The following is a 25265-nucleotide window of genomic DNA, read 5'->3' on the forward strand; positions in this document are numbered from 1 at the left end:
TTGTGTACATGGGATGAGCAATGGAATACCACTTTGAGATTGGTAAGATCATGTCCCTTATTTCTGGGCATGATGATAAATGATTACCCCTAGCAAAGGGTATGGTTCAGTTATTCTTATCTGGGATGGCACTGAGTGATGAGGGGGCACTCTTTTGCAGCTGATTCCTGGAGCCAGGAGGAGGATTAAGGCTGTGTGAGGACATGGCATGGGAGATCTGTTTGTGGACTAAGTTTGGTGTATAGCACCTCCCTGTGAAGGCCTCTGTGAAACCTTCAGGACACTGGGAAAGGGATTTCTCATCACTGCAGATACACTATATATCCACAATTTTTTTTTTTTTTTTTGGTGTGGAAGGGATTATAGCTGTCAAAACACATGTAGTGGTAGTGGTGGTTAGTGAGCTTAATATGGACTGAGGTGTCAATGAAGCCATCCAAGTGGTGGAAGTCGACATCCAGGTAAGTGGCATGTTGCGATCAGGAGCAGCAGGTGAAGTGGATGGGAGAGAAGGTGTTGAGGTTGAGGAGGAATGAAGATAGGGTGTCTTGGCCCTGAATCGAGATCATTAGGATATCATCAATGAAACTGAATCAGGAAAGTGCATTGCACTAATTCATCAGCTCCAGTGTGTTGCATGCCTAGCCTGTGCACCTGCTGTCTGTCCACCAGTCGTCCGTCCACTTGCTGTCCCTTCCTCTTGTACACAACAGTGCCTGTTGATGACTAAACACTTCTACTATTTGATGAGTGGTCTCCATTACTCCTACCATTTACATTTTGACCTAGTCTTCCGTAGGTAAGTTTGCTATGCCTCTTTTCACATCAGTTTAATGTAGTATATTGGTATCCCATTTAATATGAGACTGGGAAAACAGCAACAGTTTTCCAGCTCTAACTACATGTGCCTGATGACAAACCATTACCTACGTTGTCAGGCTACAGTATAGTATTACAGATACTAGCACAACATACCTTATCATCCAAAAAGCACAGATGCAACCTGGCATGATCCACAACTCTTGAAAAACGTTCAAGAGCACTTCATCTTCATCTACATCTACATCCATACTCCACAAGCCACCTGACTGCGTGTGGCGGAGGGTACCTTGAGTACATCTATCAGTTCTCCCTTCTATTGCAGTCTCATATTGTTTGTGGAAAGAAGGATTGTCAGTATGCCTCTGTGTGGGCTCTAATCTCTCTGATTTTATTCTCATGGTCTCTTCGCGAGATATACGTAGGAGAGAGCAATATACTGCTTGACCCCTCGGTGAAGGTATGTTCTCAAAACTTCAACAAAAGCCTGTACCGAGCTACTGAGCGTCTCTCCTGCAGAGTCTTCCACTGGAGTTTATCTATCATCTCTGTAACGCTTTCACAATTACTAAATGATCCTGTAATGAAGTGCGCCGCTCTCTGTTGGATCTTCTCTATCTCTTCTATCAACCCTATCTGGTATGGATCCCGCACTGCTGAGCAGTATTCAAGCAGTGGGCGAACAAGCTTACTGTAACCTACTTCCTTTGTTTTTGGATTGCATTTCCTTAGGATTCTTCCAATGAATCTCAGTCTGGCATCTGCTTTACCGACAATCAACTTTACTGCTCATTCACAAAATCTTTGCACTAATAATGCACATGTTGTACTGAATCCAATTAACAGTACACTGTTCACTGAAACACTCCTGACTGATAAGCTCAGTGGCAAAAGGATTCATGTACTATGCTACTATATACTTAGTCTTCTGTTAAAACATTCAATCTCTTTTCACTTATTTTGCTGTAATACACTGTACAGTAGGTTACATATTTTTGTTTCAATAAGTGATTAACAATTTTGTTACATTAAGTATATTTAACAAATGCTATAAAATTTGCATGTTTTTTTTTTTTGTCCATTTCATGTGCCACAAGGAGCCTTGTCTTCAGCATTAAGGGTCTTCTGGTACTGTTTGCTGACATTGAGATGCTGAACCAACTTGCAGCCAATCCAACAGCCATGCAGCACAACAAGATGCTTCCAGTCATGTTAAGATGGTTGTTAATTATTATAAAAATGAAAACACATATTTTTTGCAAAAGTGTTGTATGCGTTAATGTTCCGTACATCTTTACTCATGTTTGATTGCACTTATAGTATGTGTAAATTAATGTACCATCTTATTATGTGGCAACAGCGTGTATATTGCTAACATACAATAAAATGTTATGAGGTGTTAAATATTATTCATTGGTCTTATGTTGAATTATTATTGAAGGCCCTTTTATTTGAAATGAATGACAATTATTTAATGGAAGAAATATGATTTTCAAATAAATAGATCAGAATTAAAATTGAAGCCTAAATACGATGGCTAAATGTGTGTGAAATCTTATGGGACTTAACTGCTAAGGTCATCAGTCCCTAAGCTTTCACACTACTTGACCTAAATTATCCTAAGGACAAACACACACACCCATGCCCGAGGGAGGACTCGAACCTCCGCCGGGACCAGCCGCACAGTCCATGACTCCAACGCCTCAGACCGCTCGGCTAATCCCGCACAGCAAATACAATGGCTAAATACCGTTATCAAATAATCTCTGGTTTTGCTGAAACTTTGACTACTGATTTATGTGGAAAAATACTTAATGTGATCTGAGTTACAATGATTATGATATATCACACTGCCAGAAGTACGACATTTAGTTATCAGTAGCTAACTGGAGGAGAAGCATATCTGAAAGTGGAAAAAATAGTTTGGAACCTCATGGATCACTGTAAGTCATGACACAGCAGTTAATGAATGTCTCTGAATCTCTTGGCAATGCAGTCCTCGACTGCATGGAAATTTTACGTGAATTTGATGATTTATTTTTAAATCACCAGATATCAACATTTATAGTGCCATTATTTGAGAGAAGCTTATCAATTCAATCCTGCAGCATGATAATACCTTCACAATAATTTTGATATGCTCATCCTTGAAAGAGGCAAAATAAAACATGAAACTACAATACATGCAAGACACTACATTTAGCAAGATCAAAAAAATTACCAATGGAATTATTGCAGTACCAAATGGTGTGGGTCACATACTCACGTGGAAAAAGTATTTGAGCCAACTGTGGTAGCACAGGGTCATGCTGGTCTAGAGTGATTTATGCCACTCTCGTATTAAATGGGACACCTTTACCTCTGTCTAAGATTTTATAATTTTCTCAATGGATTAATTTTCAGCTTCTTTAGGAAGAGTTAGGGAAAATCAAAGCTAAATGCATTGTATAGTAATTTAATTGTTCACAGGTGTAAACAGTCTACCCATTAACTATAGTAATAATGTGAAGGCTTCGATGACAAGAGAAACATATAGGGGATGGCTGATGGAAGATCCTAAGAAAATTAAGAACAAAGGAAGAAAAAACTCATTCCTTTAATTGACAATTGCTCTGCCCACTTGGATGTACCAACACATAAAATGTTACAGTCCTTTTTCCACCTGCCAACTCCATCAGTATGTTACAATAACTGGATCGGAGTTCATATGCATGTTTAAACATTATTACAAATCAATTGTCAAACAGATTCTGATTGGCCTGGAAAATGGTCCTGCACTTCAAAAATTTTAACAAGAATAATACAAACACACATTTAGAACAAGACTGAAGCCAATATAGTTGAAGATCAATCTGGCTTTCTAGCAGGTAAGAGCATGGCAGAAGCTACCCTAAGCCTTTGCAGTATAACTGGAGAAAGCTTTAGACTTTACACTGTCAACTAGAATTTTTTAAAGATCATTAAACTAGACTATATAGACAGGAGAATAATTAAAGAAATATACAGACAAACAGTGATAGTAAAGATAATAAACAGAAAAAAAGTTTGGTTTCTTAATGGCGTTAGACAATGTTGCAATATTGTCACCATTCCTATTTAACACCTTCATATAGAAGTAAGGAATGACTGCAAAGAATACTGTATGGATAACAGATTAAACAGAGAATGAATACAGATGCTAAGATTTGTGGATGACAGTTGTAGTAGCTCAAGATGAAAGAAATCTTCAAAGTATCTTGGAAGTTTTGGATACAGACTAAGGGATGATACAAAATGGAAATTAACTCAAAAAACTCAGAAATACTTTTTTGTGTGCACCAAGGCATCGGAAAAAGTAATTATTGAAATTACAGGAAGTAAAACAAGTCAGGGTCATAAAAATGTTTAGGAAGTAAGAGAAACAAAGATGGAACAAGTACTGAAGATATAAAACAAAGAATTAGAGAAGTAAAAACAATATTCATGAATAAAAGAAAAAGGTTTTGATCAAACAACATTGACGTGAGGAAAAAGGTGGTCAGAGCTGCATTTGGAGTGTAGTACTTCATGGCTGTGAAACATGGACAACATGCAAAAATGAAACAAAACCTCTTGAAGCTTTTTAATTATGGTGCTGGAGATACCTGTTAAAGATGAAATGGAGAGAGAAAACCACCAACCAGGCAGTCCTTCAGACAACTGGCAAAGGAATGTCATTTATGAGAACAAGAGAGTGAAGAAGATATAAGTGGATTGGTCACATGACATGACAAAAGCCTTTCATTGTAAATGTTCTAGAAGGAACAATACACAGAGAGTTAGGCTAAGGAAGACAATGATTGGTATTTTTACAACAGGCCAGGCATAATGCAGGAGTCTCTAATCAAGCAAAACATGAAGAAGTTAGATCATAATAGATCCAGATTGAGAGCTAACAAACAATTGAATGATGATGAGAAAGACGAAATAAAAAACATATTACTGAGCTTCCAGCTGAAGCAGCTGGTTTAAAGTAGACTTCTGAAAGCTCAAGAAACATTGTACCAAAATGTATTTTAATGAATTTCTAGTATGGCAAAGCTAATACATTAATAGGATATAGATTATGTTCATGTTGTTCTACCTTATCAATGATGGTCTCCCTGACTGTACTAACATATGAGTGATCTGCTGTCTCAGGCAGCACAAAGCATTCAGCACGAGCATTCTTGTTTGCCTTTGATGCAGTATTAAGCTTCCGATATTTACTAGTTGTGCTTTGAGTCCTCTCACGATGCGACTCTTTCTCGCGCAACTCCTTCACTGTTATTTTTCTTCCTAGTTTCTCAGACAACTTCTCAAGATACTGCTGGCTCACTTCCTCACCCCTCCCAACCCATTCAGGATCTGGAACAGTTGGCAGTACACCTTTCTGTTGCAGCTGCTGTCTCTTGTACCTATAAATAAAGTACAGGTGCAGAGATGTAAATTAAAGAATTAAAAAGTACACAGTTTAGTAAATTAATTTGTTTCATAAATATTGAATGGAGAACAAAATACAAAAAATGAACACAATGTGGTAGTGCTCAGAGGGAGATTCTGTTTTGTGCTGAGGAAGGTGAATATTGAGAAATGAAAACATGATGCTGGACAGAGGCAACTAATATGCTTATCTTGTCTTGTTCTGGACACACATTCATCATTCATTATAGTTCCAGTCTTTACATCAATGCCAGTGGCTGAGCAATTGCCAGTGGCTAAGCAGTTAGGTTGTACCTGATCTAAGCAAACATGGCTTACGCTGAGAATGTTTTTGGTAACCCATCGCCTAAATTATCATCAAATGTTGAGTTAAAAGTATGACTCAGGACACAGTCTAATGCAAAATTTGAATCTACTTTCCATGAAACAGACATCATGGTATAACCTAATCATGCCAAGTATGGGATAAGGGCTTTGGCTGAAAGCTAAGTATGTTACACTATTTTTATTGTGTCTCTCTGCAACTCAATGTGTCATCTTTATGATGAGTAACAATTTATCCTTTTCATAATACTGAAAATATCATTCATTCATTCATTCATTCATTCATTCATTCATGTTCCACTGATCCAGTCTAGGAACAGAAACTTCAGGGATGTGGAACAAGTCACGGCATACATTAACATAACACAAGCAAATCATAGAGACTAAATCTGTGTACAGTATTAACAACAACCTCTCACTGTACTGCTCATTGTTAGTCACACTTATGTCAGCTAAAATTTCATCAAGTGGTTTCTTTTAAAAAAGCTGCTGCCTCCTTAGTTCCATTAAATATCCTCTGTTTATTTCATATTGGTAAGTTAATATTTTATTTTAGTTTCCTTCAACACAATCAATTTTTTTCAAAAGCCTATTACATTGAAATGTAACTAGTAAAATGTCTTATTATTTACAGCCTAATATTTACTAAGATTATAATGAAATTTTTTCTAAAGAAAGTAGTTAGCTACACCAATCAATGCTAAATCTATTTACAGTACATTATTACATGTTATGCACATTTACAATCAACTCTGCTACTTGCATGTAGCCTACACATATTTTCAATCCTCGACACTAAATATTCAGATTATTTATAGAAATGTGACAACATGTATCTTAATAAAGTATGTTTGCAATTTTCTTCATAACTCAGTGGGGTTCGTAGTGTCTTACACTGTATTAAACAGGAGCTTGTTGAAATCTTGGCATCAGAACACATAACTCCACTCTGAACTGTAGACAAGGAAGCAAAGTCTACATGAAAATTAGTTTTTTAACTTCTATTATCATTGAGTACATTGCAGTTCAGCAGACTGATTTTTATTGTCAGTAACATAAGTAATTAAGGATTAAATGCATTATGAAGTGATGATGAATTTCACAAACCTAAATGTAATTAACTACTTTACGCAATATTTGTACTGCTTGCTTATGCTGAATAAACACTTTATTTACTCTATACATATTTGCCGTCTTATCTGCTGAGAGGATCAGTGAAAATATTCCTTTTTACTATAAAGTTTATTTCAGTCAATGCTTACATACAATTTTTAGTGGATATACTGATTTGAACAGAACAGCCCATAAACATTTCTTGACTGATGGCTGCATCAATGTGTGCCAGAAGTCAAGTGTCATTAAGGCACCTACTAGACATTTATATGAAAGTAAATCCACAGTTTGAAATTTTCAAACAAAATGACCTAGTCCATGCCAACTAGAATGGATTCAAAAAATCAGTTATCCAAAATCCAACTTGCGCTTTTCTTGCACAAGATCCTGAAAGCCATGAACAAGGCAGTTAGATAGCTGCGCCATTTCTTGAGCCTTGAAAATCATTTGACTCAGTGTGACATCACCATTTATTATTATAAGTATGATCATACACGGTATCAAACAAATTTTGTGACTGGATTGAGGATTTCTTGACAGGGAGGACACAGCTTTTTATTTTGGATGGAGAGTCAAAAGATGAAGAAACTTCAGAAGTACACGTGACTCCTGCAGTTCACAGTGAAAATTAATGACCTGGCAAAGTATACTAATAGTAAACTAAGATTTTAGCAGAATATGCAGTTAACTACAATTATATACCCAGTGCCATCCAAAAGGAGCTGCACAAATATCTAGTCAGCTCTTTATAAGATTTAAATATGGTACAAAGATTGGTAACTTGCTTTAAATGTACAGGAATGTATAATTCTGAACTTCACATAACGTAGTACTCAATGACAACAATATCAGTGAGTCAAATTGATATCAATTAATTCATACTTATATGTGAGCGTAACAATTAGTGTGAATATGAAAGTGAATTATGGCTTGAGCTCTGTTATTTGTAAAGCAGGTGGCATATTTGATTCTTGGATAGAACAGTAGGGAATATAATCAGTCTCTAAAAGAAGTTGCTTACAAAAACATGTGCAATCTTGCCTAGAATATTTCTCAAGCATGTGCAATCCTTATCAAATAAGATCAACCAGTCATACTGGCATGTATCAAGGACAACGAAAGTACTGACATGCTTGTTTAGGTCACAGAAGACTGACACAAATGGTGAGGAATCTGAGCTTCCAGATGTTTGAAAACGGACATCAGCTATCCCATGATAGTTATTTTACACAGTTGCAAGACACAGACTAAGTGAGGAATCTAGGGAGCATTAATTTAAGTAATTATAAAATGGTCAGTGTCTATTGTAGGAAACAACAAAATGGTGGGGGTGTTGGTATTTATGTCAAAAATAATGTCCAGTGTGAAAAAATTGATTGAGTAGGTAAACTTGTATGCGAGATGGTTTTTGAAATAGCTGCAATAAGAATAAAGCTTAGAAATAGCAGTTTAATAATAGCTAGACTGTACAGATCCCCTAACAGTAACATGGAAGAATTTTTCTGTCATTTAGAGGAACTTGTTGACAAACTCCCGCCTCATAAAAAACAGACTATAATAGTAGGGGATGTGAACATAGACTTCTTAACGAATAGTATAAATCATCTTAGCTATATTGATATTTTACAGTCCTATAATTACACCTGTGTGAATTCAACACCAACAAGAATTACATATGACTCTCAGACATGATGGCACTGATAGGTCAGTGCACTGCTGCATCAGTCTCAGTAGAAAAGCAATTTTATAATACCCTTTCATGTGAAAAATGTAAAAAAGTGTGATGAAGGGCATCCTGTGTGTCAAGTAAGGCTTCTGGTTACATGAGAGGTGTGTGAACATAAACCTGAAGTTCATAAATGAAAATATTTGTTGGACCTGTGGTGATTGTGTGTGTGATGAACGTGAAGATCTTCTCAACATGGTACACACAAAAAACGAAATTATCAAATTATTAAATAGTGATACTGAAACCCACAAGAAAGAAATAGCATTCCTGAAACAAGAAAACAAAAAACTCTTAAGTGAAAAAAGTTTGTGGTCTAGTGAAAACAGTGAAACAGTGGTGGAAGATAGTCACAAAAACAGTTGTATTGATATTGTTAAATGTGATTTTCAAACCAAAGAAAGTGTTAGTTATGACAAAACAAATGTAATATCAAACTCAGAATATGTTGAAACTAAAAATAAATTTATGTGGACTACAGTAAAGTCCAAAAACATAACACAAAACTGCCAAGAAAGTGGAAAACAAAAACAAAGCACTTGAAACGGTGTGCTAGTTACATCGAATAAGTTTTCAGCATTACACTCAGCCAGCGAAACAGTGAATAGTGTAAGCAAAAGTAAATATAACAAATCCTCTGATAAAAGCCAAAACAACAATAAAAAAAAATTTTTAAAAAATCTAATGCCTGGAAGCACAAAAAAGTTATTACTGTATGCAGACAGCCATGGAAAAAACCTTTAAGCTCCCCTTCATGAAGCTTTACACAATGAATATTCTGTATTCGCAAAAGTTACACCCGGAGCTACATTAAGTGCTGTAGTCAAGATACCAGAACTTTGTAAGGAGCAGCATAAAACCATGGATCCAATCATCTTAGATTATAATCAATTAGTTTTTTTAGGCTCAGTTTCAAGCAACACTATTTTACTGAACTAAGCCCCTGGATTGGAAAGAACCCTGTTCACATGCCGAAGAAACCGACGTCGAAGTGAGTAAATTGTCATTACAATGCAGTGTTAAAGACTTGTGTAATAATTTGACTGATTCAGAATACCATGTCACAAAGTGTTGTAAAATATTGATGCCCTTTAGGATAATGCATCCAAATGTGCAGTATCTTAGGAATAAACTCAATTTGCTGCAAGTATTTGTGGATGAGAATTCACCACACCTGTTAGTAATTACAGAACATGGACTAAAAGATAATGAAATTAAGTATCACAAATTAGATGGTTGTGTGTTGGCAGATAGTTACTGCAGGCAACAACACAAAGGGAGTGGAGTGGCAATATTTGTAAATGAACATCTTCCATTTAAGAAAATCTCATTTGTTGAACAGTGCTGCAAAGAAGGAACAATTGAAATGGCTAGTGTTGTGGTCCACATAAACACCCATCCAAGCAGGTTAACTAAACATAAAGTTATTAGTATGTACTGCCCACCAAACACAGATGTGTTGTGCTACCTTGATACACTTAACAGGGCAATTAGACAATCAGGCCCCACTGGCCTTAGCATAGCTGGAGACTTAAATATTGATGAAAACTCCTGTAGTATAATCTATTTGAAAATAACAGATATATTAAACTCATATAATCTCACAAAGATAGTGAACACTGACACTATAGTAACAGTGTCAAGCTCCAGTAAGATAGATTATGTAATAGTCAACAAAAGTGTAAAAGACAGTGTTAACTATCATTACTCACATCAATATCGTCAGGCGTTCAAATATTTATGGTTTGCTGTACCAACAGCAACTAAAATAATTGAGAAGAAGTGGATCCAGAATAGCACCAACATCAGCGCCTCCAAAACTAAGTTATCAGAGGAAAAATGGGACACTATTTACCAAACTAAAGGGTCAGACAACAAATAGGAAACATTTTATAGGATAGTGCTGGAGCATTTTGACTGCTGCTGCCCACTCAAAAAAATAACCAGGGTACAAACCAACTCTCGTCATGAAAGTAATACTAGGCTGAAACTTACACCAAAGCTGATTAAGTTAAGGCAGAATATATATGATCTTGACTGTTTATACAAGGAAACAAAGCTACATATATTTAAGGAAAAGTAAAACCAAGCCAAAACACTTTTAAGACAGACCTTTTACACTTGAGGAAACAGATAAACAATGATGCAATAACCCATTGAGCCAACATAGGTAAGGCATCCTGGAGACTAATCAATAAGCATCGTACAGCCACCAGCAATGGACAGAGTGCACCAGTTAGCATTAGACATGAGGGCCATTTACTAAAAGATCCAAATGAAGTATGTAATTTATTCAATAAGCAGTTTATCTCTCCTTTTGACCAACCAGCCCCTATTATAGATCTACAGGCAGGCACCAAATAATGTCGTGGATGGTGAAGCAACAGGAAATATTTAACACTATGCAAAAGCTAAAGAACAAGCATTCATCTGGACAGGATGTTATCGCAAGTGTGGTGTTAAAGAAATGTGCCAAGGAAATAACTAAACCCCTTACCTATCTTATCAACTACCATATTAATGAAAACATATACTCAAATGTCTTAAAATAAGTGTAATTCAGCCAATCCATAAGAAGGGAAGTAAAGAAGAAGTTTCAAATTATAGACCAATATCACCAACCCCCACCTTCAGTAAAATATTTGAAACAGTTATCCTATAACAACTCACAACATTTTTCTCAAGACACAAAATGCTTTCCGAATCAAATGGTTCAAATGGCTCTGAGCACTATGGGACTTAACATCTGTGGTCATCAGTCCCCTAGAAATTAGAACTACTTAAACCTAACTAACCTAAGGACATCACACACATCCAAGTCCGAGGCAGGATTCGAACCTGCGACCGTAGTGGTCACGTGGTTCCAGACTGAACTGCCTAGAACCGCACGGCCACAGCAGCCAGCTGCTTACCGAATCGCAGTATGGGTTTAGGAAATACCTATGCACGATCACTGCTGTTACCAGATATTTCCATGAAGTGTATAGCAATATAGAACGGGGTATTCACGTAGCCGGAATATTCCTTGACCTGAGAAAAAGCTTTTGACTCAGTAAACCATGAGCTTCTCTTAAAAAAATTGCGGGCGTACAATATCAGCGAAGCTTCTATCCACCTATTTGGTGAATAGGAAACAGTGTACCAAACTTACACATCAAATTTACAATAAGATCTTAACCTTTAAATCCACAAGTGAAACAGTGACACAGGGAGTCGCTCAAGGCTCAATTCTTGGACCTTTCCTCTTTTTAGTATATATTAATGATGTTGTACATCCCATTAACTCACACATTGTAAATTATGCTGATGACACCTCAGTTATATTTCATGGTAAAGATTGTGAGGAACTGAAATTCTAAGCAAGTAATGGGATACTAGAATTACGTTAATATTTTCATGCACAAAGATTAAAAGTCAATGCAAAAAATCCCAGATGCTAATATTTACATCTGGCAGCTCACACCACTCATGTGTAAATGAGGTATGCGGCATAGTGGCGGAGGAAGCAAATGAGTGTAAATTTCTAGGGGTCCATCTGGAATCAAACCTCCGGTGGATTAGCCACATTAACGCTGTATGTAAAAAAGTCAGCAATAGGCTGTGTCTTCTTAGCCAACTATCCAAAATGGTGCCCACCCACACACTTAAATCTGTGTATTATGGGGCAACCTATCCCCATCTTAGCTACTGTATAGAAATATGGGATTGTGCTGCAGGCATTCACCTTAACAGAGTACTAGGCTATAAAGACTCTTACCGTGATGTTTTCAGACAACACAAGTACTTCACCATATACTCTTTGTATCTTTATAAATTAATTACTTTTTTTGTCTCACAGAAAACTGAAGTAACTAAATGTAGTGGTATACATGACCACAGCACCAGGTCCAAAGAGAATTACTACCGACAAAGAACAAGATTAAAAATGACGGATCAGAGCCCATATACTAATGGACTGCTATGGTATAATAAACTGCCAGAGTCCATGAAAAACAGTAATAAAAAGCAATTCAAATTGAAACTAAAAGAATTCTTAATTGAAAAGTGTGTCTATTCACTCAACAAATTTTAAATGGTTAAGTTTAAGAGCTGTAAAATAACGTATAAAAAATTTACTGTTTAATTAATACCTGTAAGGTAAAATCTAAATGTATTTTATGTTTGTAAATGTACTTGACATTTGTATAAGCCATCATACTGATGTCTCCACAGCAAAAAATCTAAATTAATAAATATATTAACTGTTGTGACAGTGCCACGACATTCAAAAGTGCCGCTACGTTAGTACGCGAACACGGCGATAGAGGCGCTCCGCAGCTCGGCCGAGCGCGGGAGCGCCACCTGGCTATGAACGGCGCCGGCCGCATGTCACGGCACGGCAGTCGAATGACAGATACGAAGTTAGTAACATGTAACCCGCTAGTGTTTCTGCTTTTGTATATCCACGCAATTTATTAGTGATTAAAGGTTATAACACTTTTTGGCGACAAGGTCGGATATTTTTTTCCTGCATTGTGGAATTGTGTGTTCGTGTCGGGGCAGACATGGAACAGCTTATGCAAGCACTTATTGAACACCAAACACAGCTGACGGCTGCTATTCAGGCGTTGTCGACGTCGCTTACTCATCGTCTGTCTTCCTCTTCTCCGCCTCCGTTCCCTCCTTATGACGAGGCCGCTGAAGACTGGGAGGATTATGAGAAGCGTTTGCAGCAACACTTCTTGGCTTTCGGCGTTGTCGATGCTCCTATGTGTAAGTCGTTATTTCTATCTTGGATTTCCCCACGGATCTATCAGCTGCTATCTCAGTTAGCCCCTCTGCGGGAACCTGCCTCTCTGTCCTTCCAAGAAATGTGTGACTTATTGTCTAACTATTACCGAAAAAACACCCATGTCGTTGCTGCCTGCGTGGCATTCTACCGGTGTCGTAAACAGCCCCATCAATCTTACCGGGCTTGGGCGGCGGAACTACACGGTCTGAGTCGGAAATGTCAGTTTGTCACGGACACTCATCATGAGTCTTACGCTGATTCAATGGTTAGGGACGCTATTTTACGGCTTGCTCCTGATAAAGAAGTTCGGCAACGTGCCTTACAATTGCCAAACCCGTCGTTGTCGGAAGTTCTCAGCATCGCTCAATCGTTTGAAGTGTCTCACGCTGCTGGTGCGCAAATAGACGCGTGGTGTGATGTAGGCGCTGTACAAACCACTTTCGACGCAGACAATTTGCCTGTTTCATAGGGAAACGACGATGTGGCGGCGGTGCACTCGCGTCAACAACGTCGCGTTGGGCCGCCACGCTCGCAGCGAAAACAGCAACCACAGAAGCAGGTTCGTTCCGCCCTTCCTTCTTGTCCACGTTGTTTCGTACAGCATGACAGAGCCGCGTGTCCAAAACGTTGGGCCACATGTAATTCATGTAGGAAAAAAGGCCACATTGCTTCTGTGTGCCAGTCCCCTAAAGTTCCTGTCAACGAGGACGAGGCATCGGACATGGATGTTAACTGTGTGCTTTCTCAAACGAATAAGTTGTTTGTTACTGTTCGTGTTCTGGATAAAGACATTCGCATGCAAGTGGACACTGGCTCTGCAGTAACTCTCATTAATTCTCGCACGTATTTGGAGTAGGGCTCCCCTCCCTTGTCTCCAGTTACGCGAAATCTACGAACTTATAATAAGCAGAAAATTCCTATCGTTGGCCAGTTTGATGCTTCCACTGCCTACAAGTCTGTTGTTAGCCCCCTCACGTTTTATGTGGTGGATCATGCGGGCACTGAAAACCTGTTCGGTTATGATGCTTTCCAGTTGTTCGGGTTCTCCATTGATGATGATGTGCACCTCATATCTGAGGACATTCCATATCAACAGCTGGATGGCTTGTGTTCTGAATTCTCGTCCGTGTTCTCTGCTGGTCTGGGTCGTGCCAAGGATTTTGAAGCCCACATTACTCTTAAACCTACGGCTCACCCTAAGTTTTTCCAGGCACGCCCTATTCCGATGGCGTTGCGTGCGCCTGTCAAAGCTGAGATAGACAGGTTAACAGCTTCGGGGATTCTCCTTCCTGTTACCTCCAGCGAATGGGCACCGCCCATCGTGGTGGTTTCTAAACCAAATGGGAGTCTGCGATTGTGTGGTGATTTTAAAGCCACTGTCAATGCTCAAAGCCTCATTGACACTTATCCTCTTCCCCGTCCTGAGGAGTTATTTACCAAGCTCGCCGGGGGCCAGTTCTTTTCCAAACTTGACTTATCGGAGGCGTACCATCAATTGTCGTTGGATGCATCTTCCAAGGAATTTCTCGTCATCAACACGCCTTGTGGGTTGTATCAGTACCAGCGATTACCGTTTGGCATCGCTAGAGCGCCGGCCATTTTTCAGCGGTTTTTGGAACAGCTCACGGCTTCCGTTCCCGGCTGCATCAACTACCTGGATGACATTGTTGTCACGGGGGCCTCCACTGAGGAGCACCTTCGAAATTTGCGTTCACTGTTTCGGGTTCTGCATTCAGCAGGGTTGAAGTGCAATCTGGACAAGTCACAGTTCTTCCAACCCTCCATTGTGTATCTTGGTTTCCACTTGTCCCGTGAGGGTATACGTCCTCTACGACAGCACGTTGCGGCCATTACCGCTCTACCCCGGTCGTCTACGGTCAAAGAACTTCAGGCGTTTCTAGGCAAGGTTGCTTATTATCACAAATTCATTCCCTCCGCGGCGGCGGTGGCTCATCCTCTGCATCAGCTGTTACACAAAAACGTTCCTTTCTGTTGGTCCGACGAGTGTGAGAAGGCTTTTGTCCGCCTGAAGGCTCATTTGCAGTCGGCGCCTTGTCTTGCCACATTCCGTCCAGGTCAGCACTTGGTTCTGGCGACTGACGCGTCACAGTATGGCCTAGGGGCTGTTCTCGCCCATCGGTATGAGCATGGGTCGGAACGACCCATCGCCTACGCTTCCAAGACCCTCAACGATGCCCAACGGCGTTACTCTCAAATAGAAAAGGAGGCGCTCGCTATCATTTATGCTCTAAAAAAGTTCAGCCTTTTTTTGTATGGTACTAAGTTTCACCTCATCACCGACCACAAGCCGCTGGTCTCTCTGTTCAGCCCCTCGGCGTCGCTTCCGGATAAGGCTGCTCACCGCCTGCAACGTTGGGCCTTATACTTGTCTCGTTTTCACTATGAGATTCACTATCGCCCCACGGCCCAGCACGCCAACGCTGACGCATTGTCGCATTTGCCGATGGGCCCTGACCCGGTTTTCGATCGAGATGAACTACTCTGTTTCCACATTGATGAGGAAGAACGTCGTGCGGTCGAGGGTTTTCCACTTACAGGTTCGCAGGTCGCGTCGGCTACTGCGCGGGACCCGGTCCTGCGTCAGGTGATCGGTTTTGTTCAGCGGGGTTGGCCGGACAAGACCAAGGGCCGGGCATCGGATCCCCTTTGCAACTACCATGCCTTGTGCCTTCGTCTGTCTGTTCGTGAGGGTGTTGTTCTTCTGGCCACGGATGGCGCATCTCCACGGGTTGTGGTGCCCGCCTCTCTTCGCAAAGATGTTCTCAAACTATTGCATGAAGGCCATTGGGGGATTTCTCGGACTAAGTCCCTGGCCCGCAGGCACGTTTATTGGCCCGGTACTGATTCGGACATCGCCCACATGGTCGCTGCGTGTGATCGGTGTGTTCAACAACTGGCTGCGCCTCGTACTCTGCCCTCTCCGTGGCCTGATCCGGCGCAGCCGTGGGAACGGGTGCACGCTGACTTTGCCGGCCCCTTCCTCGGCACTTATTGGCTACTGTTGATTGACGCCTTCTCCAAGTTTCCATTTGTTGTTCGATGTCCGTCGCCCACCACTGCGGCGACGACGCTGGCTTTGTCCAAAATCTTTGCGCTAGAAGGTCTTCCATCCACGATTGTCACGGACAATGGCCCTCAGTTCTCTTCGCAGGCCTTCCGTGATTTTTGTACTGGACAAGGAATTCATCATGTTACAGCACCGCCCATCCATCCGCAATCGAATGGGGAGGTCAAGCCCCTTGTCCGCACTTTCAAAAGCCAAATGTAAAAATTCCTTAGTGATTTTTCCACAGATGATGCTCTGTTGCAATTTCTGAGTTCTTATCGCTTCACGCCTCTGGGTGATCGCAGCCCTGCTGAACTCTTGCATGGCCGCCAACCGCGCACCCTACTGCACCTGCTTCACCCTGTCAGGCCTTGTACTGTGTCCCCTAGTGCGGGAAAATACCCGGTGGGCGCCGACGTGTGGGCACGGGGGTACGGATCTCGCCCTAAATGGATTCCAGGGGTGGTCCAGGCTCTTCGTGGCCACCGGCTTTGTGAAATACGTATAGGCCTATTTCATTGACATCAATACTTAGTAAGCTATTGGAAAGGCTACTTCTTGATCAAGTTGAATCATTTTTCTGTAAGTACAAACTATTAAAAAACTGTCAGCATGGTTTCAGGAAGGGCCAGTCTACAATAACAGCTGCAGCTACATTTTTGCAAGTGTTACTGAATAAACTTGATGATGGAAACAAAGTTATTGACAACTTTTTAGACCTATCCAAGGCTTTTGACTCTGTAAATCTTCTAGATAAATTAGAAACTTATGGAGCCAGAGGAGCAGCATTAGATATGTTAAGATCCTACCTTGCTGACAGGAGATAATGTGTAAAGCTGTATTATACAACTGGAAACATACACAAACAGTTAAATCATCTTATAGAATTCTTAACTGTGGAGTCTCTCAGAGAAGCATTATTGGTCCTTTTTTGTTTGTGTACATCAATCATATAATAATTCAAAGCTAGTAAATTATGCTGATCTTTCTTAAGTTGGGGTTCTACAAAACAGTTAGCAGTGCAAAATAATGCAAGGAACATTAGCCTCATCACAGAATATCTCACTAGGAACAAATTGGCACTAAATAAGGACAAGACAATTCTGATGGAGTTTCCGGAAAATTAAAAATCAAGACAAGTGGATACAGAACCAGAGCTATCATTTGAAACAATTGATAAACCTAAATTTCTGGGTATTATAGTAGATGAACATCTTACATGGAAGGAGAACATCAGCTACATGTGTAAAAAATATCTACCGTAACACCTACCTGCTAAAACGCCTTTCTAGGATAATAGCGCAACTTGTTTTAAGACAAATCTATTTTGGAATTATACACTCCCACCTGCAATATTGTATTGAGATTTGGGGTGGGGCACCAACGATATTTATGGATAGGGCTTTTAGAGCACAAAAGAACAATTAGGATTATAGTTAATATTAATAAGCATCAGTCCTGTAGAGAATATTTAATTAAGAATAACATTCTAACAGTATATTCATTGTTATGTTCTCGGAACTATACTGCTGGTAACAGAAAATATGGTGCATTGTGTAATCAATAGTGAAATCCATAACTATAATACAAAAAAGAGAGGATTAGCACATAAAATTTAGTAATAAAAGAGCAATAGATCATAGTCCACTTCCTGATGGAAGATATTTTTATAACAGGTTTGCAAATAATATAAAATTGTTAAAAGGAAACATATTTAATACAAAATTAAAGCAACTGTTAATTGATAAATGTTTGTACTCCATCAAAGATTTCTAATGTTACTGTGCATAATTTATCTTTACTTCCGCACTTTTTTGAATGATCTTATGTTTGTAAACTGACTATGTTCACGACTGTTAAGTTATTATGGACAAATAAACCATTTATTTATTTATATTTATTGATAGTCTTCTATTCATTGCACCCACAAGACCCACAAGACAAGATTATATTAATTAATTAATTAATTACAGCACACACAGAGGCATTTAAATAGTTTCTTTTACCGCTGTACATACACAAATGTAACGAAAAGAAATCGTAACACATGGTAAAATGAGAAGTGCTCTTGCCACACACTTCGCAGTGGCTCACAGGGTATGGATGAAGATGTATACAATGGTTTTCATATTTTTCTGCAGCAAGAAGAGCTTCCTTTCATTATTTTTAATTTACTTTCTTCTGTCCTGTTATTTACGCAGCAAATGGAAAAAATAGATCTTAACAATTAACCTCCTTACAACTGGAATAATCAAACTGACAACAAATTGAAATGGATTGAGCCATGAACCTTTCACCCTATTGTAGTTCCTCTTATTAATGTCTTAACTAGGAAAAATTTAGTGTATCAGTAGGTATGTATTTGAACAGAGATTTTCTCATATGGGGCAACTGCAACATTCACATGCAGTAATTAAAAAACTGGCACTGTGATCTACAATTTGTTGTTTGGTTTGGTGTTAAGAGAATAAACAGCTAGGTCATCAGTTCATCACTTGTGGGATAGTGCTTCTGGAGTGGATAGCATCAGCCAGAAATCCGATTAAATTATGACAGTTTGTAGGAATGGTGAAATTAAGGCAATGAGACCAATATTGATGCCAGAGGTAAGAAATGACTGGATGATATGAAATACAAGTATATGAGCTGAGCCAGTCTGCAGGTAAGAGAGCAGACAACCCTCCTACTACAATCCCCCCCCCCCCCCCGTCATTTGCAGTGAGAGTAACCTACGTAGATCTGAACCCTTGCTGACCCAACTCATGGTTAAGACAGTAATGGCATTAACAATTCCAGTCAGGTTGAGAGGAGATCTATAATAGTAAAAGTGGAGAGGTTCAAAGCTTAATGAACACCAGTGAGCTCTACAATTGTAAAACAAGGTGAGAAAAATAATTGGTTTGGAAGGTGGGTGAGTGCAATCGAGATTTTCCCAGGGACAGAATGCAGCATGAAGCGCCTCTCACACAACCGTAACACCCTGATTCAACATAGGCAAAATGTTAAAGATGAGAACTGAACAGTGTTATCGAGGGCAAGAAAAAAACCTGTTCAACTGTTCTTTCATCATCAGCTAGTATCTAGGATATGCAATTATTAATGCCTTGCATTTATTCGAGTCCTATATGAGGGGGCACTCCTAAACATGTAAAACAGAGTGAGGCAGAAAATTAAAAATCATAGTAAAAGAGGAATGGCCACGACAGCTGGTTGAGGAGGTAGGGTCGAAAATACTGCCAGTACATCATCTGCCACCATTATAGCAGAAAAAAACCTGATGGCCACCCTTGGCATGGAGAGCCAGGAGGAGAGCAGTTCCAACAGCATGTGAGCTGTTGTCTGTCATGCTCATTACACAAGATAAAACTATGGGTTAATTTGGTATGACATATGCACTGGCATCATAGAATTGTGGATTTCTTCTGGAATGAAATTGTGGAAGAACATCATGCAGTTGTAGTCTCCCTGATAGTAGTGAGCTTACTAGAGGAGGTAGTAGCTCACCAGATGCTGTCGCATCAGTAAGTGAGTGCAAATCCACACCTGGGTTCATTAGAGTAAATATTAGATGAGCAATTACTTCTCCAGCCAAAGGATCAGCCAGTTCATTCTCCTGGACACTCACATGACTTGGGACCCAGAAAAAGGAACCAAGCAGGTTTTACAACTAAGGTGGTCAGACAGGAGGTCATCAAGCAGATATCACTGTCTGACAAGAGCAACATTGATCAACAGCCTGCACACCACTCACCAAGTCACTACAAATTAAAACAGTGTCGAGTGACATCTGTTTACTGAAGCATAGGACTCTGTTAATGGCCATCTGCTCCACCACAAAATAGATATTCTCAGCAATGAATGTGGTTCCTGACTAATGAGAGATGTGAAAGCTTATCCTGTCCTATTCATGGTTTCAGAGACATCAGAGCAAATGACAAGCATCCTGATGTCCTGCAGAACTGAGACTAACAAACACCAAAAGGCTATGTCGGCACTTAAACTTTAGGTTCTTGACCTAAATCAGTCTAATTCATGGTCTGAGTACCACCCAAAGAGAAGTGGATGGGATACGGAGGAGGGGGGTGGGGAGGCAACTTTTAAGGAGGGAAGGTGGAGGAAGATCCACCTGAGGGTGACCGACACACACTATACCAAAAAAGAATTTGATAAACTGGATGATTAGGAAATCATCGTACAGTGACTGTGCAAGAGAGCTAGGGGTGGTACTCTTGGAACTGAAAAGTTAAGGTCCTCGCGTCTATAAGGAGAGTGTCTATGAGATCTTCTGAAAAATACTGGTGACCAGTCTTGCTCCACTATGACATACCTGATCCAATAATTTCAAATTTGAATGTGCCATTGAACCACAGACCTGGAAACCACAGTCCAGTCAAGATGAGAACACAGCCCAGTAAATATGGAGTAGAGTAGCATGACGTTCACCCCCAAAGGTGTGGTCAATGAAGCAAAGAGTGTTAAGCTTCTGCATGCATCTAGTCTTAAGTTAATGAATATGGGGTCATGTCAGGTTTTTATCAAAGAACTGTACCAAAAAGTCAGAACTGAGTTACAATGTCCAAGTGCTGGACAGCCAAGCAGTGTTCAGCATTGAACTAATGCATGCCATGACAACAGAAATGCATTATTAGTGTATTAGCAGGATACAACTCAAAACCACGGGAAAGGGTCAAAGGGCTCTTTGTAGTTAATGTTCAACTCAGTCTCCCAATTGGGAGCCATACAAATCCAAAAATCATCAATATACAAAGCGAAGGTATCCACTGGTCCAACACAGCTCACCAATTCTGATAAGGAAGAATTTAACAATCAACATGGAACCCTGAAGGAAGTAATTCTAGTAAGACAGGTGACTTCTACAACCTCATTGATACAATATGGTGGACAGTGTGTGAGAGTGACAGCAGAGGTACACAATTGCAAGCTCGCCCTGCAGAGGGCCTGACATGACGATCAGTCCGTCTAGCAGTGACTAAGAACTGATACATCAGAAAGTGATTGCTGACAGTAACCACAGTAGTGAAACAACAACACTAGGGCAAGAGATCATAAGGTCAGTACCTGGGAAGGTGCCATTGGGAGGCGGGTGCACACAATGGGTAGAGGTACTATCATTGAGTGGTCACAGATCAAGGTTGGAAAGAAGTTGGTCAATTAGAATGCCACTACCAGACACTGTAACAGTCGTTCACACTCGCACTGCTATTGCTTGAAATGTAGAATGAAAGGGCATCCGAACACTGACAACATCTATGTGAACCAATGTACATGTGTCCTCTTGAGGCCATCGTAACACAGTCACCTTCAGTAAAATGTGTTTCTTGGAGAGCAAAACAGCTCATGGAAGTGGAGGAGGACATTAGTAGTTGCAGTTCTGGCCGGTGACAGTAATATCCCTTGCAGTTCCACTGAATTATGACAAATTGTGAGTGCAATGGCACGGGAGGGGTTCTGACAACTTCAGGGTGTCCAGAGTGTTTCCTGTAGTTTTGTGGGGAGACTTTCCCTAAATGGAGCCCTGTCACCAATAGATGCCAGAGGAGACATCAGTTGGGTGTGTGGAGTTGAGATCCCTGGAGAAAGTGCTGCTGGAATTACAAGAGTGGGAAGGAGTCTAACTCCCACATGGGTTAATTTACTCACAAAACTACTTGAGGTAAACATTAAGGTAATGGAGGGATTAAGTATTAGGTATACTGTCCATAACCTAACCACAGTAATGGTAAAATCTGATACTACTGAGACAGGATGTAAGTGATAGTACTTTTTCCTGGCTTCAAAATATTATAAGCAATTCCTTAACTGTATTTTAAATTGCTTAATTAATGTAGCACTCTTTGGGGATTGGAGGGGGGGATGACGTGGAAACTTACACAGAATAGTGGTTGTTTTCATGAAGTGGCCAATCACAGTCTCCACAAATTGGGTTGTTTGTACAATAGGAAGTCATATACGATAAGGATTTGCACTTAAAGCAATACTTTTGGGTTGGGAAATGCAGTTTGACATAATGATGGTAGACCATTATTTCATCTTTCTCAGGAAAGGAATCCTCCACAAGAGCACGGATGAATGCTCCAGTGTCAACCATGTTGTCTGATGGGCTTGACATACACAACATATGAAGTGGATCCCTTGCTTCTCCCAAGTTTTCATCTAATTCCTCATTTGTATGCAGTGAAAAATTAAATCACCCTATTCTACGTTCAGGCTCTTATGAGGATACAGTTACACAAGTGTCACCAAGTTTCTTGTAAGAGAGTAACACTCAGGACTGGATAGCAGTCACTGTTTTAACTAAGACAGAACCACTTCCTAGTTTAGAAAAAAGAAATATTCCTCCGAACATATTTTTGTTATTAACTACAAAGGACCGTCCATCATTACAAGTGCAAGCCAGGAACTGAGAGAAACACATTTTGCAGTTCGCTTGATTTTGACTTTTGTTTTCCTGGGGCCACAACAATTTGTACTGAAACAGTCAGATCCTTCTGAAGAGACTGCTGGAGTATCACAGCCACCAGATGATAACTTAGGTCTTTTCAGTGTGTATGATATCCCCATGGTGCTATCTCTTCTGGTTGAGGGCTCTCGACCCAAGTGCCACCCAGGCAGAGCAATGACCATCTGGCTTGATGGTCATTGTCCAAAGTCTCCAAAAAGACAGACACCTACTCCTTGGTATGCACAGAGAGGTAACAACTCAGTCATCAATGGCACGTTCCCTGTGTTGGCCAGTGGCTACCACCTTAGGGTACCTGATGACCTCTTACATGTTAGATACCGGGTGACCTTACCTGTGCAACCTGTACTTCTGTATAATTTTGAAAAATTGGAGGTCAATTCCAGATGCCAATAACAACCATAAGCTAATTAAAACATGTTTGGGAAAATAATGTTCAGAAAAAAAATGGGAGAAACCATAACCATGTCCTACAAATAAGCCATGTCATCAACAAGGAATCTGTCCTACAGAAGAAGTAATGCAATGGAGTGGAGCCCCACACTTGCCATACATATACGCATTAAAGAGTTTGAGCCCCTGAGGGGATCCAATTTATATCTCTCAGATATTTATTAAATCCCACTTCTCCCACTTCCACTTAATATCCCACTAACATGTCTAGGCCAGTAGTGAGAATCTCACACAAGAAGGCAGAAAAACATGATGTTAAGCCATAAACATCCCTTTGATGATGAAGTGATTAAAGGCACAGCAAAAGCCCATGTAGAACAATGATGGAGAAGGAAATCAGTTACATTCATTCAAAAGAATTGTCCTAGAATTTACCTTAACTAATTTAGGGAAAACATGGAAAATATTATTAGCTAGATTATCTGAACTGATAGCTGAAAACATAAGCGGTGGTGGTGTTTTGAGCATGCACGGGTGCTTTTGTGTGTGTGTGTGTGTGTGTGTGTGTGTGTGTGTGTGTGTGTGTGTGTGTGTGTGTGTGTTTTTTGGTGTCACATGGGAGGGGGGGAGTGGAGGCACCATCAACACTTGCTCCATGTCTGTTGTCCAGATTCTGGACATGTGAATAACTGTTCATGACCCATCTTCGCTGATGATTCACTTCGCCTCACAGCACAAATGCTTGCTTGCTCTCCTTCCCCATCTGCCGCCCCCCCCCCCCCCCCCACTCTCTCTCTCTCTCTCTCTCTCTCTCTCTCTCTCTCTCTCTCTCTCACACACACACACACACACACACACACACACACCTCTCTCTCTCTCTCTCTCTCTCTCTCTCTCTCTCTCTCTCACACACACACACACACACACACACACAACTCTCCCTCCCTCCCAACTCCGAAGAATGTGAGAGTGCGTGCGTGCGTGTGTGTGTGTGTGTGTGTGTGTGTGTGTGTGTGTGTGTGTTAACAACATGTAAGCTTTACTAATCATCATTAACTAGGTGCTCTTGCTGTTGTTGTACAATAACTATGTCTTCCAACAGCACGCAGCCCTGATAGATTCTTTTCATGTCTGCTCCACCTCTTTAAGATACCACCACCACCAACACCATCTCCTAGGTGCATTAAAATGTAGATATCTACTACATCCACTACAGACTACTTCCAGTCCTTAAAGACCTCTCTTCCTAGGTAGTGGTGATTCTACACTTGAAGGTCACATGTCAATGAACAAAATAAATACAGAGAAGTAATACAGAACTGGTGTGGAACTCATGAAAGCTTGCCCACAAAAAAATGTATTTTGTATTAATGGAGTACTATATGAATTATAATACTTCCATCTGACTATAATACACTACACGCTAACAATACAAAAACAACAACATTAATGACTACATATTGTACCTGCCTAATGTATATACATCTGTCGTGTACAGTTATGAATTTGCTGCTTTTCATTTATATCAAGCATACTGCGATCATGGAAAGACAGCCAAAGAAACATAGCCATTTTGTGTTTGGAGGTAATTAAGTTCTCACACACAAAATTTCAAACTCGATTTGTAATCCCTTGTATCTTCTGACAAAAACTACATCTCTTTTAATATATGTAAATTACACCAGATAATTAGAAATTATCTGTTCCTCATATCATAATGAAATGGTAACTTGTAAATGCAATAATTAAAGTCATCCCATAATTATTGTCACTGACACTGTCATGGCACTGCCATGGCATCCTCCTGTGCCAATCTGTTTATAGGGCATCTAGATGAAATCTTCCTAGCCTCCCAAAATGCCAAATTGATGATACTTTCACTATCTATACTCACAGCTAAGACACCCAACCCTCATTCCTTCACAGCCTCAACATCTTGCCTCTTATTTGCTTCACCTGGTACTCATCAAACCAGTGTTCCACCTTCCCATGTGTTGACCACCTCCTCTCTGATGGCTCCAGCTACACCCACCAACAAACAGCACTATCTGCATTTTGGCAGCTGTCATACCTTCCACTTCAAAAAATCCCTCCTACATAGCCTGACCAACTGGGGACAGTGTTTCTGTGG

The 25265-nt window shown here is 40.2% G+C and overlaps 2 protein-coding genes across 6 annotated transcripts in view; one reads left to right on the top strand and one right to left on the bottom strand.

The window, feature by feature from the left end:
- LOC126412420 (uncharacterized) overlaps positions 1–2209 on the top strand; it is a 379666-nt gene extending 377457 nt beyond the window's left edge. For all 3 annotated transcript variants that reach the window (XM_050082009.1, XM_050082010.1, XM_050082011.1), the window contains one exon: positions 1917–2209. In XM_050082009.1, the coding sequence (XP_049937966.1) occupies positions 1917–1937 (21 nt within the window). In that variant the 3' untranslated portion in view covers positions 1938–2209. The remainder of the gene's footprint in view (positions 1–1916) is intronic.
- Positions 1–25265, bottom strand: part of LOC126412418 (zinc finger protein 836-like) — a 167449-nt gene that overhangs the window by 11984 nt on the left and 130200 nt on the right. For all 3 annotated transcript variants that reach the window (XM_050082008.1, XM_050082007.1, XM_050082006.1), the window contains one exon: positions 4922–5234. In XM_050082008.1, the coding sequence (XP_049937965.1) occupies positions 4922–5234 (313 nt within the window). The remainder of the gene's footprint in view (positions 1–4921; positions 5235–25265) is intronic.

The sequence above is a fragment of the Schistocerca serialis genome, chromosome 7 (genome assembly GCF_023864345.2).
Source record: "Schistocerca serialis cubense isolate TAMUIC-IGC-003099 chromosome 7, iqSchSeri2.2, whole genome shotgun sequence".
Classification (NCBI taxonomy): domain Eukaryota; kingdom Metazoa; phylum Arthropoda; class Insecta; order Orthoptera; family Acrididae; genus Schistocerca; species Schistocerca serialis.